This window comes from Patiria miniata, unplaced genomic scaffold (assembly GCF_015706575.1).
Source record: "Patiria miniata isolate m_02_andy unplaced genomic scaffold, ASM1570657v1 HiC_scaffold_6, whole genome shotgun sequence".
Taxonomy (NCBI): domain Eukaryota; kingdom Metazoa; phylum Echinodermata; class Asteroidea; order Valvatida; family Asterinidae; genus Patiria; species Patiria miniata.
The window spans coordinates 15,856,407-15,868,992 of record NW_024037073.1 but is presented as its reverse complement, the minus strand read 5'-3'; the positions used below and the strand labels follow the sequence as shown (position 1 = coordinate 15,868,992).

Genomic DNA, 12,586 nt, shown 5'->3' with positions numbered 1-12,586 from the left:
TTGAACAAAAACACTACTCTTTCCGATTGTGAGCATATGGTTTTGCGGCAAAATCTCTGCAAGAAAATAAGGTTTTCATTTTTGCGCCGGGTCAAATAATTCGAAGTTCAAATTAATTAGATAATTTTAACGTCCGTGGATGATTTCGTTCGATGGCTCATATATATTCGAAAGTGAATGACTTTTATATTGACATGAGAATTTTCTTGAACTGGCCCTTTTTGAGATCATAAAATAAAAGCGAGCGCCAGCGCGCGCGCTCGAGTCGAGGCCAGCCCAGCTATCCAGTTTTTGGAACAAGAGGGCGCCCTTCATGTATTGCACTGCGGTTTACTAAGTTACGAAAGTGGCCCGGGGTTCAGAAATCCGGACAAAACATGATTTCGCATGTTCGTAATTCTCTGTAAACGAAACAAAAGATGGAAGGACAAGGGGAGGGCGCTTCTAGCAGCAGTTTGCTTGGAGTGCTGGATTCACCGGCGTATTTATACCTGCTGACGATATTTGCATGTAAGTGTATAGCTTGACTTAGTAACTCCAGCTGAGCTGACAATCATGCTCATATTCATTCACATGTAGCGCTAGCCCCATAAATGTGGCCTATTTACTGGACTGCCTCCGTAAACATAGGCCACACATCCACATGTACAAAAAACGTGTCGACTTTGCCAAATTTTGATTTTCACATTTAGGCTTAGTTTTTAGGATTTTTTTTGCTTTAGAAGCATACTCACCCTATATAGGCTAGTCAGAAAGTGCTGCCTTTTTCAGATGTCTAATTTTCGTGAAATTTCATGTTGAAATTTTGATACGCAAACGTGTAAAAATGAATCTGGAAATTTCACGAAAAATAAACATCTGAAAAAGGCAGCACTTTCTGATTAGCCTATATAGAGGGTGAGAATGCTTCTAAAGCAAAAAACCTTCAAAGTAAGCCTAAATGTGAAAATCAAAATTTGGCAAAGTCGACACGATTTTTGTACATGTGGATGTGTGGCCTATGTTTACGGAGGCAGTCCAGTAAATAGGCCACATTATGGGGCTAATGTAGCGCTGGAGACATAACCTATTTGTTGGAGTGTGGTAGCAAGACCAAGAGACCCTAAAAAAAAAGGCCTCTAGAAAAATGGTCCATTTTCACCTTTATAATCCCACCCCAGATTCCATGGACATACCTCACACCATTCAGCAGTCATTCACGAAGCTAATGATCGACTTGAAACAGAACCAAAAAAAAAATAAAATGTGAAAATTGTTGGCGATTTTGGCGGCTTGTCCATAAAAACCGTCCAGTTCCAACGGCTGTCGTCCATCTTGTTTACTTAATTATGCAAATGAATGCATCACGTGATGATTATCGAAAAAAATTTGCACGATGTATGTGGGTACCACACCGCTTTCAAGCTCCGCTAGTGGGTTCAATTTTCGTCTGGTGCGTTGTCTAGCTTTCCACGACTGCTTTTCACGACAACGCACCAGACGAAAATTAAACCTACTACCGGTGCTTGAAAGCGGTGTGGTACCCACATACATCGCGCAAATTCCAGATTTTACCGAGCGATAATATTCCTCCCATTTCACAATTTAACATGTTTAAAGCCGCTCAATATTTGTTTTATAATTATATTGATCAGTGTCATAGCCTTGTCAGTTGATTGAACTTTCAGTTCAATACAAAATTGGTGGAAAATGTATTTCTCTCTTCCAAACCACCCCTTCACGAAAATGTTTTAACCCAACTCTGTAGCACTTGCTCTTTGGAACAACGCGCGCTACGCGAAACGCTCAACGCGCACACCAGCATGCATTTGCACGCAAATACCGGTACCACGTCATGGAACAAGAACGATCCTAACTGTTGAATAGTATTTCCCATTCCCCACGATCGAATGGGACTTTTTGAGCCCCGGCGTGAATGGGAGCAATAACGAATGTCACGTGATGTGAGTTCCACCAATCAAATGACAAGGATCTGTATGTCAGTTATATAATATCGATTATCCACCCTCAAACAAATATTTGTGTACACGACTTTCTTTGTCTGTATTATTTTTGTTAGGTTATCCTCTGACGTATATTTCTCGGACCTATTTGCACGGGCAGTCCCCGTCAGTCAAGCATGCCTACTTCATCTTCTGGGGCCTACTTCTCATGTTCGCCAACTTCGGTGAGAAACTGACTGAATTACATTCCAAAATGCTTACTGAAACCTCTAAGGTGTAGGGCTGTCCCAGTATACCCAAATATTGGATAATCAACCGAATTTTAGAATCTAGGTTTTTGCTAGTTTGAATATTAACCCTAACTCCCTTGGCCTTTTTTGCTACCGTAGGATGTATAGTGGAGCTGCTAAGCGAAAAATCGTGCACTTTGTGGTAAAAGCATGAAATTTGGCATGTGGGGTCAAAATGGGCTAAAAATCATTTTAAGATCGGGACCCATCCTGGATCTTGCCCATTTTGGGGGCGGAGCTTGATTTTTCAAAAAAGGGGGTGCAAACAATACAAACTCATGAAAACTGTATTTAACATCAAATTTCCTTGTTTTTTTACGCTTTGAAATAAACTTAAACATGACATATAACATTCTAGCATTCTAACACCTGTTCATTTTCCACCCATTTTGTGGGCGTGGTCTAAATGGTAAAAGAGGCGGTATATATTAGCAGTTTGGTTCTAATATGGAAAACATCATTCAGTTTGGTGGTAAAATTCTGAAAATTGGCATGTCCAATTGAAATGGGCGAACATAATTTTTAGAGGTGAACGCATCTTGGATCTTGCCCATTTGGGGGCGGAGCTTGATTTTTCAAAAAGGGGAGTGCAAAAAAAGAAAACTCAGAAAACTGTATTTTACATTCACTTTGTAAATTCTAACATTCTAACGTGTTATTTTCACCCTTTTGCGGGCGTGGCCTAAATATGTAAAGAGGCGGTACATTAGAGCAGCTTGATTCAAACGAGGGAAAATCATCATTTTTGCTGGTAAAAACACAACTTTTCTATCGGTTAACTATGTTTACCATACACTGTAAAGATAAGTTTAAACGGTTGCAAGACTAATTGTTGCCCTTTAGGGGTGGAGCTACATTTTAAAGTAGGCGGCTATAAAAAAAATCATATCTAAATTGTTATGATTGTCTACAAGTAACTTACACAGGGTGAGTCAAAAAAAGGAAACCCAAATGGCAAGACAAATTTGTTTAATGAAGTTCTGCATGTAGCACTATCAAAATCAAGATATGAAAGCCCAATTTATAAGCTTTGTTTTAGTACAAGAGTCATTCAAATCACTTATGTACTTTGCAAGTTACAGAATTTTAAACACAAACGCCGTCTTAAAAGTTCTGTCAGCAAAACGAAAACAATTCACATATAGGGGGATGCGCTGGAATTGTTTTCGTTTTGCTGAAAGAACACACACCATTTTTTGTGATACGTGGACAGAACTTTAAAACAGTGGTTATGTTTAAAATTCCGTAACTTGAAAAGTACATATATGAGTGATTTGAATGATTCTTGTACTATAAGAAAGCTTATGAATCGGCTTTCATATCCTAGATTTTGAAAGTACTACATGCAAAACGTTATTAAGAAATGGTCCCGCCATTTGGGTTTCCTTTGTTGTTCACTCACCCTGTATACTTACAATGGCGGCATTTCCTAATTGTGCATGTATTATAAACACTATGGGGATCATAAGGAGAGGGAGGGGAATTAGGGGCGGCCCAATGAAGGATTTCTTGAAAGTGCTCTTCTAATATGTTTAATATATATATCTATATATATATAAGAGAGAGTTTAACTCGGCCTCCGAGACGATGTTTGCTCATGAAAGGATCCGAGACCGCGGGCTCCCGCGGCGCCAAAATCGCTCCACGTCCGTGGAAAAATACGGAGGGTGTCTTCCGCCGGGTCGGACACTTCGGGTCGTCCTGATTTTCCCGTACGGACCGGCGATCCTTTTCGTCTATTTTTCGTGACAGCATTTTGCACAGGAATTTTCCGTCGTGTGCGCTTTCACGTTGACTGCCTGGCCGCCCCCTGTGCTGGCTTTTCTGCGAGTCTAGACTGTGCGAGGTCAGCGAGGTCAACGTAGGGGTTTCGTTTACGTGTTCTACTCAGCCGTACTGCCAAAGCGTTCACCAAATTGTGATATGGGGTGACCTTGGTAAAATATTTTTTCTTCATGGTGCGTGGCCACCGAGTGCCCCTATTCTTTCATATGCTTCGCTTGCCGCCCCTGCGCCGAGTGCAACGAATACTCAGAAGGACTACACATTAAGTATGCCTTGCACGGTCTGACCAATCGAAAGTCTACACTGCGTAGTAGGGTAAACTGGGGTAAAAACGCCCGATTTTTCAGTTTTTGTTAAATATCTCAGTACTACTTGGAGACACCAGGAAATAAATGTGTGGTTTTATGCAATACATGTCTCCTCTATCAGGTGCAAATATAAAATCATGGTCATAATATTGATAGGGGGAAATTTTCCCCCATTTTCGGGAGGAAGTTTGGCGGGCGTTTTTACCCGGGCCTCGGGGTAAAAACGCCCGCCCACATTTATAAAAAAAAAAATGGCTATACCTCAGGCTTCCCTGTAGTATAGTCATATTTTTGTAATTAATTTAATATTGAGGGATACTCCATCAAATACAAATAACTTTTCAAACACAACTGGTTAATTATATCTACAAACTTGATCATTTGAAACAGGTATTTTTATGTGGAAGGAAGCGGAACATTAGCGTACATAATTCGCCCATAACAAACTTGTACTGAAAATCTATTTCAATCTTGTTTAGCCAAATCATAGTTCCAAGTTATTAGGCCACAAAAAAAAGTCTCCGGTTTCTGGTATGCGCGCGCGTCGCCGTAGCCATGCGCGTCGGCAAAATAAAAAAGGTTTTTTTCAATACAAGATGGTGTTTCAAAACCGCCAAACTCACTGGTTTGACTGGAATTCTGCTGCTGCACAATTTTAACGTGTTTTTAGATGGGGTTATGATCGAGAATAAGATTTATGTGGCCTCTCTGGACTCCCATATATTTGCACTAAGTTTAGTCGGGCACCATTTGCAGTCATCAGCCGACATTTGAAGCCAAAAAAAAAAAAAAAAAAAACCAGGTAAAAAAAAAAAAAAAGCTGCGTCGCCGCACCACTTTTGGGGCAAGCTCCATACCAGAAACCGGAGACTTTTTTGTTTGGCCTTAGGCATGTTTGTATGTTTCTAGCCTTCTGCTGATAACCTAAGGCTTTATCAAAGGAGAACTACAGTACTAAGATACGCACATTTCTGTAACAACGAGACAGAGTTCTTAGAGAAAAGAAATGTGTTCGTAGACATGATGGAGAAACTTCTACTCTGTAACCACAAGAAAGAGGAAATTGCCAACTGGTCATAAAAGACGTACAATTTGAAATCTGTGAGCAATACATCATGAATGAAACACGACCAAAAGAACCACATCTAGTCTTCAAGATCACCTACATGTACACACCACTCATTAAAACCCAGCGGCTAACAAAAGTATTGCTGAAAGACTGGCATTTAATTCCAGAACACCTGAAATTATGCAATCCGTTTCCCAGCAAACCAATTACTGCCTATATAAGGCCAAAAATCTTGAAGGTGTACTTGTCAAATCAAGATTTATCAATAACCAGGAATTGGACTCATTTACAAGGTTCCCAAAAATGTTATTACCGTAGATGCACTTATGTGTATCAACATGTATGCACTCTAACATTTGACACGACTAATTTAGCCGAATATAAAATACTGGTTTTGGCGTACTACTGATGAAGCTCTGCTATTAGAGCATGAGAGCAGAAACCAGTCTAGTTGGGTCTTAGAACCATTTCTAGTCATTTTTACTTATTAAAAGTACACTGAAATCACCATAGATGTGTTATTTTTTTTTTCTTGAGAATATGCCATGAGCTCATGATTTCTCGGGCATTCCCTAATAAATGCTAGTCTGAGTACGTTATCCACGGAGCCCAGACTCCTGTCTAACGTCTGATATATCAAAGCATGCCAATTTATGCGATCTCACGCCTCAGCCAATTGGAGTCGACTTTACTAAACGTCATTGCATTCCTAAATCAGGACTACCGGTAAAAGTTTGATTGGTCAATTCGAATGCAGTGTTTTGTAATGCAACAACAGCCGGGCGCGTTATCGCGTAACATGATAACAGAGTGCGTGACACAGGGCTTTTTAATCCATTGTCTATGACGCGCAACGGGTGAATGAAGGAAAACCCGATATAGAAAGCACCCGCTGATTGGTCAAAATCTAGGAGGTCAAGAAGTGGGGTCTGGCCTAATTAATCAGCGAATCTGCTCACATATCATTACATAGACTAAACAAGTGCCAGATTCCTTGCCACTACGTAACGTCAGTTAGTTATACGGCCTACATGTACCTCCCCACTTCACACAATGCACTGTTTAATATTTATGTGGCAGGACTCTAATAGCTAATACTTACTCATACAACAAACATAATGCTGTAGAAAGTTCTAACAGTGAGGTTTTTGAAGATAAATGAGGCTTCATTAAAGTTTGATGTCAAGGAAAGTACTGGGCGTTTTTACCCCGAGACCCCTGATTAGCCCGGGGTAAAAACGCCCACTCAAATAAACATTATTAAGCACATATTAAAATAGATTTTAATATTTTAATCATTTATAATTATGTAATTAACCCTTCTTAATATATATCAACTAAAGAATAATAAAAATATAAAATACTTTTTTTTATAAAATAATTTTAAGCGATATAGGCTAAACCTTCGACGGCCATTTTTTCAAACTTTTTTTTAAATATTTTTTTCAACAGCACCTATGCACCCTTCAAATATGTTAATGAATTTAATTCTTGTTATTATTAGTTTTTATCTACAGTGTACTTATTAAAAATATATTCCATTGAATAATTCATCTTGTCATTTTTTACTAGCAGTGGAAACAAGTCAAGTGGGCGTTTTTACCCCATGGGCGTTTTTACCCCAGTTTACCCTATATCCGGGCTATGCAAAACTGTCGATGGCAACGCGTACTGCACCCTGCTCCACACCCTGGAAACGAGGTTGGGTCTACGGTGCTCGCTATTTGCATGATTTGAAGCACAAGCATGTGAGTGACGTGTACATGTATAGTGCTCTGTTGCTTCCATCGTGTGTTAATACAGCTCCATGCTTCCACCAAGGCTGAGCGTTGTGAGTTCGCTGCCCGCCACAGTGTTGCGTTATAATTTCGGGGCCTGTCTGGGATCAACGAAGGATCGATGCATTGCTTCAAACATCGCGATCTTAAACGCAGTCACACAAAAAATCAACGAAAATGTGTCCGATCCGGCGGAAGACACCCTCCACATTTTCCCACGGACGTGGAGCGATTTTGGCGTCGCGAAAGACCGCGGTCTCAGATCGTTTCAGGAGCAAACATTTCTCGGAGGCCGAGTACAATTTGCTCTTATATAGATGGTTGACCCAAGTTGAATAACAGTTGACTCGACAAGTTCCTCGCAGACAGTCTCGCAAATTGTAAGACGTTCAAGTTTACGTTTGTTGAAGACTCCATTATACTGAAACTTAATTATGACCTTCTTAATCGGCCTTCGCCTGTGTACTACGGCAAGCCTTTCAAGTACGTTTTCTCACAAATGCCACTGCCTCACAAAATGCCAATTTAACAGACCAAAGGGAACATTTACAGACTGTTGTCATGGTACATAATTATCATGGGCGTCAATCGGTGGGGGACGGGGAACCCCTCCACTCCCCCCCCCCCATTTTAAAGCGGTGGAGACTTTTTTGGTCCCCCCCCCCCCACTTTTCTTCCCCGAATAAAAATTGTAGCTACTACATGTACAATGATTCCATTACTCAGAATAGCTGATTCAATGACACCAAACTCGAAAATGGTGTTTAAAAGATGATCTTCGTTTTCCAAATGCGACTGCCTCACAAAAAGCCAATTTAACAGACCAACGGCAACATTTACAGACAGTTGCCATGGTACATAATTATCATGTGCGTAAATCGACGGGGGACAGGGGACCCCCCCCCCCCACACACACACACACACACACACACACACACATTTTGAGGGGGGACATTGTTTGGTCTCCCCCCCCCACACTTTTTCTTCCCCGAATAAAAATATTGTAGCCTACAATAATGATTCTATTGCTCAGAATATATGTAGCTGATTCAATTACTCAAAACTCAAAACTTTCACAGATGATCTTTTGCTCAAATTGGTTTTAGTGATCAGAAATTGCCTCAGATCACACCACAGAAATTGATATTCTTTAACTGCATGTCTCACCAACTATATCCCCCATTTACATTTAACTCCCCACATTTTCATCCCCAACACTACGCCCTACCCGATCTATGATCGGGTAAACCAGCTTGTATATATATATATATATATATAGGCATATAAACATGAAAATGTGCACAGAATATACGTCCATTCAGGCGCGGTTCTAGAACCAATATTTTGGGGGACTAGCACGGTGGATCCAGAATTTTTTCAGGGAGGCGTGCTGAAATGTTGACCGGTTATTTTTTCCAGACACTTAGGCCTCCGAAAATCAATAGGTGGGGAGGGGGGGGGGGGGGGGGGTTCATGCCATATTTTCAATGGGGAGCGCCAATAAAATCCTAAAATCATTCACACTATATTAACTAATGCACCCTTGTCACTGCTATTTCTTCTTTAGGGGGAGACCGTTCGCATGTACATCACAATCCTTCTTTATGCTATAAATGCAATTTTTTTTAAAGGAATTTATTTTGAGGGGGCTAGACAAAATTTGTCTAGCTACAGCCCCCCCCCCCAGCCACCTCCCCCCCCCCCCCCCCCCCCCCCCCCCGTAGAACCGCGCCTGCGTCCATTCCTTGCAGTGTGTACTGTTGGATTTATATTAGATGGATGTTGGGACTTGGGGGAGTAATGTGTTACTGACTGAAAAGGAGGGAATAATGTTGTTTTTTTTCGAGAAATTATGTAACTTCTTAAATAATGCGTTAGCAATGTCCAGTTTGCTGACGTCACGATCCTAAAACCTCACAAAGTCAGTACGTTTTTCTATATAATATCTAAGGGTAAGTTTGGTAAAATTTGGATGAATGGTTTTTAAATTAAAAATAGTCTAACTTTCTTGGACGTGCTAGGGGGTGCCCTTTCAGGCGTTTTTATGCCCCGCGGCGAAGCCGAAGGGGCATACTGTTTCCGCCTTGTCCTTCCGTGGGTGGGTGGGTGTGTGAGTTTGTCTTACATTCCCTATGTGGACTTGTGAACAAAAGATGTCCACATAATGCAGGTTGTGTTAACGTTATGTGGACTAAGCCGTGTCCACATAACGTTTTGCCCTTTCTGGAAAACAGGTTTAGAGGCATTTTGAGGTTAGGTTTATTTGTAGCAGAATGAAGAGAAACACTATAGGGAATCATAGAAAAAAAAATTGGGTTGAAAGAGTTTTCACAGTTTAAGTAAAGTTATTTTTTGTACTGAGTTTTCTTAACTACACGAAAACAAAGGAATGTCCACACAAGGTATGTAACGTAAACCTGGGTGTGTGTGTGTGTCCGGACAAATCTTGTCAGCGCGATAACTTGAGAAATACTTAAACATATGAACTTCAAATTTGGTTCGTGGATTGTTCTTGGTATTATCCTAAGAAGCCTATTGCATTTGGGACCGAAAGGTCAAGGGTCAATGTCACACTGGCTACAACAAAAGAAATTTTGTCAGCGTGATAACTTGAGATATACTTTACATATGAACTTCAAATTTGGTTTGTAGATTGTCCTTGGCAATCCTAAGAAGCCTTTTGCATTTGGGGCCAAAAGGTCAAGGGTCAAGGTCACAGTGGCTAAAACAAAAGAAATTTTGTCAGCGCGATAACTTGAGAAATACTTTACATGTGAACTTCAAATTTGGTTTGTGGATCGTTCTTGGTCATAGGCCTATCGCATTGGGGGTCGAAAGGTCAAGGGTCAAGGTCACAGTGGCTAAAACAATAGAAATCTTGTATTTATTCTGAGATCATAGGGTTTAGGGATTAATTCATATAAAACCTACACGAACGTGTTTGCTTAATTTTCATTCATACAGATGTGAGTAAATGCTTCAAAATTGGAAGTACCAGTAAAAGCAAATGCCATGTTTTTTTCATACGAACATGGTATCATTTGTACTTTATGAACTTTGTTAATATTAATTTTTCGCGATTCACATAATAAATGCTGTAGCTTTTGCGCAGAATTATTTGCTTTATGATTTCAAGGTTGCCCCAACCCAGCCTTGTGAATGACAAGTGCATATTTGAAATCTGAAGCATTTACTCCTTAATATTCATACGAAACGTACAGATGGGAGTAATGCAAATGCCAGTTTTTATTCATACGAACTACCGTATGGTATTATTTGTACTTTTTCGCGATTAACATTAATAAATGCAGTAATTTTTGCGCATAATTATGTGCTTTTATATTTTCAAGGTAGCCCCAACCCAACCTTGAAATATGACAAGTAAATATTTAAAATTTGTAGCATTTACTCCTTTTTATTCATAAGAAACGAAGTATACGCTTATAGTGTAGCAAAAGCTTAAAGGTAAAAGTAATTATTTTCAGAATTTAGCAAACGGTTTTTAGTAAAAGTGTTTGCTTAATTTTCATTCATACAGATGCGAGTAAATGCTTCAAAATGGTAGCAAAAGCAAATGCCATGTTTTATTCATACGAACATGGTATCATTTGTACTTTATGAACTTTAATAAATGCAGTAATTTTTGCGCAGAAGTATTTTACTTTATAATTGCAAGGTTGCCCCAACCCAGCCTTGTAAATGACAAGTGCATATTTGAATTCTGAAGCATTTACTCCTTTATATTCATACGAAACGAAGTAAACGATAAATATTTTTTTTCTGGTAATGAAACCAAGGATCCTCAAATGTGCATGCCCCAGGCACTGTAGCTTGCAAATCCCGAAAAAAAAAACGTTGAGAAAAGACAATGAGAAGAAATTACAGTATTAGAGGTGGGAGGAAAACCCCAGAAAAATAGTCTGGGGAAAACCCACGGAATCAGGTAGGGACTGAAAACCCAATCCACATGTAGACCATGGGTGCCGATGCACAGCGCATTGTGCACGTAAACGGCATTGCGTTCGTCGCGTTTGATGCGCTTTTTTTGTATCTGTCCTCCAGCACGTGACCCTCCCCGGTGCCGCTTTCCGTTTCGGTTATGATAGTTTTATTTTCTGCAAACTTACAAACATGTAAAGCTTTACATTTTGAAGGCCATTTACTCAAGAGCAAATGGTTTTTAGTAAAAGTGTTTGCTTAATTTTCATTCATACTGATGCGAGTAAATGCTTCGAAAGTGGTAGAAAAAGCAAATGCCATGCTTTATTCATACAAACATATGGCATCATTGGTACTTTATGAACTTTAATAAATGCAGTAGTTTTTGCGCAGAATTATTTTGCTTTATAATTTCAAGGTTGCCCTAACCCAGCCTTGTAAATGACAAGTGCATATTTAAAATCTGTAGCATTTACTCCTTTTTATTCATACAAAACGAAGAAAACGATTATTAGGCCAAAAAAGGCTCTGGTTTTTGGTATGCGCGCGCGTCGCCATAGCCATGCGCGTCGGCAATGTAAGATGATGTCTTTCAATGTAAGATGATGTCTCAAACCACCAAACTCACTGGTTCGACTGGAATCCTGCTGCTGCACAATTTTAACGTGTTATTTCTCATAAAGTTATTTCTCATGTCTAAGTTTATTTCAAGCATGAAGAACAAAGGAAAATGGATGTTAAATACAGTTTTTCTGAGTTTTTAATTTTTTGCACTCCCCTTTTTGAAAAATCAAGCTCCGCCCCCCAAAATTGTGCAAGATCCAAGATGTGTTCACCTCTTAAAATTATTTTCAGCCCATTTTAACTAGACCTGCCAATTTTCAGGATTTTACTACCAAACCGAATAATGTTTTCTATATTAGAACCAAACTGCTAATATATACCGCCTCTTTTGTACATTTAGGCCACGCCCACAAAATGGGTGGAAATTAACTGGTGTTCGAAAGCTAGAATGTTATATTTTATGTTTAAGTTTATTTCAAACCATAGAAAAACAAGGAAAATGGATGTTAAATACAGTTTTCATGAGTTTGTATTGTTTGCACCCCCTTTTAAAAAAAATCAAGCTCCGCCCCCAAAATGGGCAAGATCCAGGATGGGTCCCGATCTTAAAATGAATTCTAGCCCATTGGGACCCCACCTGCCAAATTTCATGCTTTTACCACAAAGTGCACGATTTGGGCCAAAAATGGACCTAAGCAGCTCCACAATTCTGCAAAATCCTCCAATTGGCCTCACGGAAAAATAGCATGTAGCCTCATTCTTGCAAATTCCTCCATTATTTCTTGAATATGGTCCGTAAAGGGGTGACCACTGCCTGAATCCTGCAAAAACCTGCGGCAGTGACCTGTCAATAAGTTGAGGCTTGGCCAGTGACATCCTGGAGCAGTACGGGGGATTTCAAGCATAATCC

At 39.8% G+C, this 12,586-nt stretch overlaps 1 protein-coding gene across 2 annotated transcripts in view; it reads left to right on the top strand.

Moving 5' to 3' along the window:
* The first annotated feature begins 323 nt into the window (after positions 1-323).
* LOC119743102 (lysophospholipid acyltransferase 5-like) overlaps positions 324-12,586 on the top strand; it is a 36,226-nt gene continuing 23,963 nt past the window's right edge. Inside the window, exons 1-2 of one of the 2 annotated variants that reach the window (XM_038219454.1) lie at positions 324-510; positions 2,060-2,167. In XM_038219454.1, coding sequence (XP_038075382.1) covers positions 420-510; positions 2,060-2,167 — 199 coding nt within the window. In that variant the 5' untranslated portion in view covers positions 324-419. Of the gene's footprint in view, positions 511-2,059; positions 2,168-12,586 lie in introns of those variants that run through there. The other variant, XM_038219455.1, reaches the window with a different exon arrangement.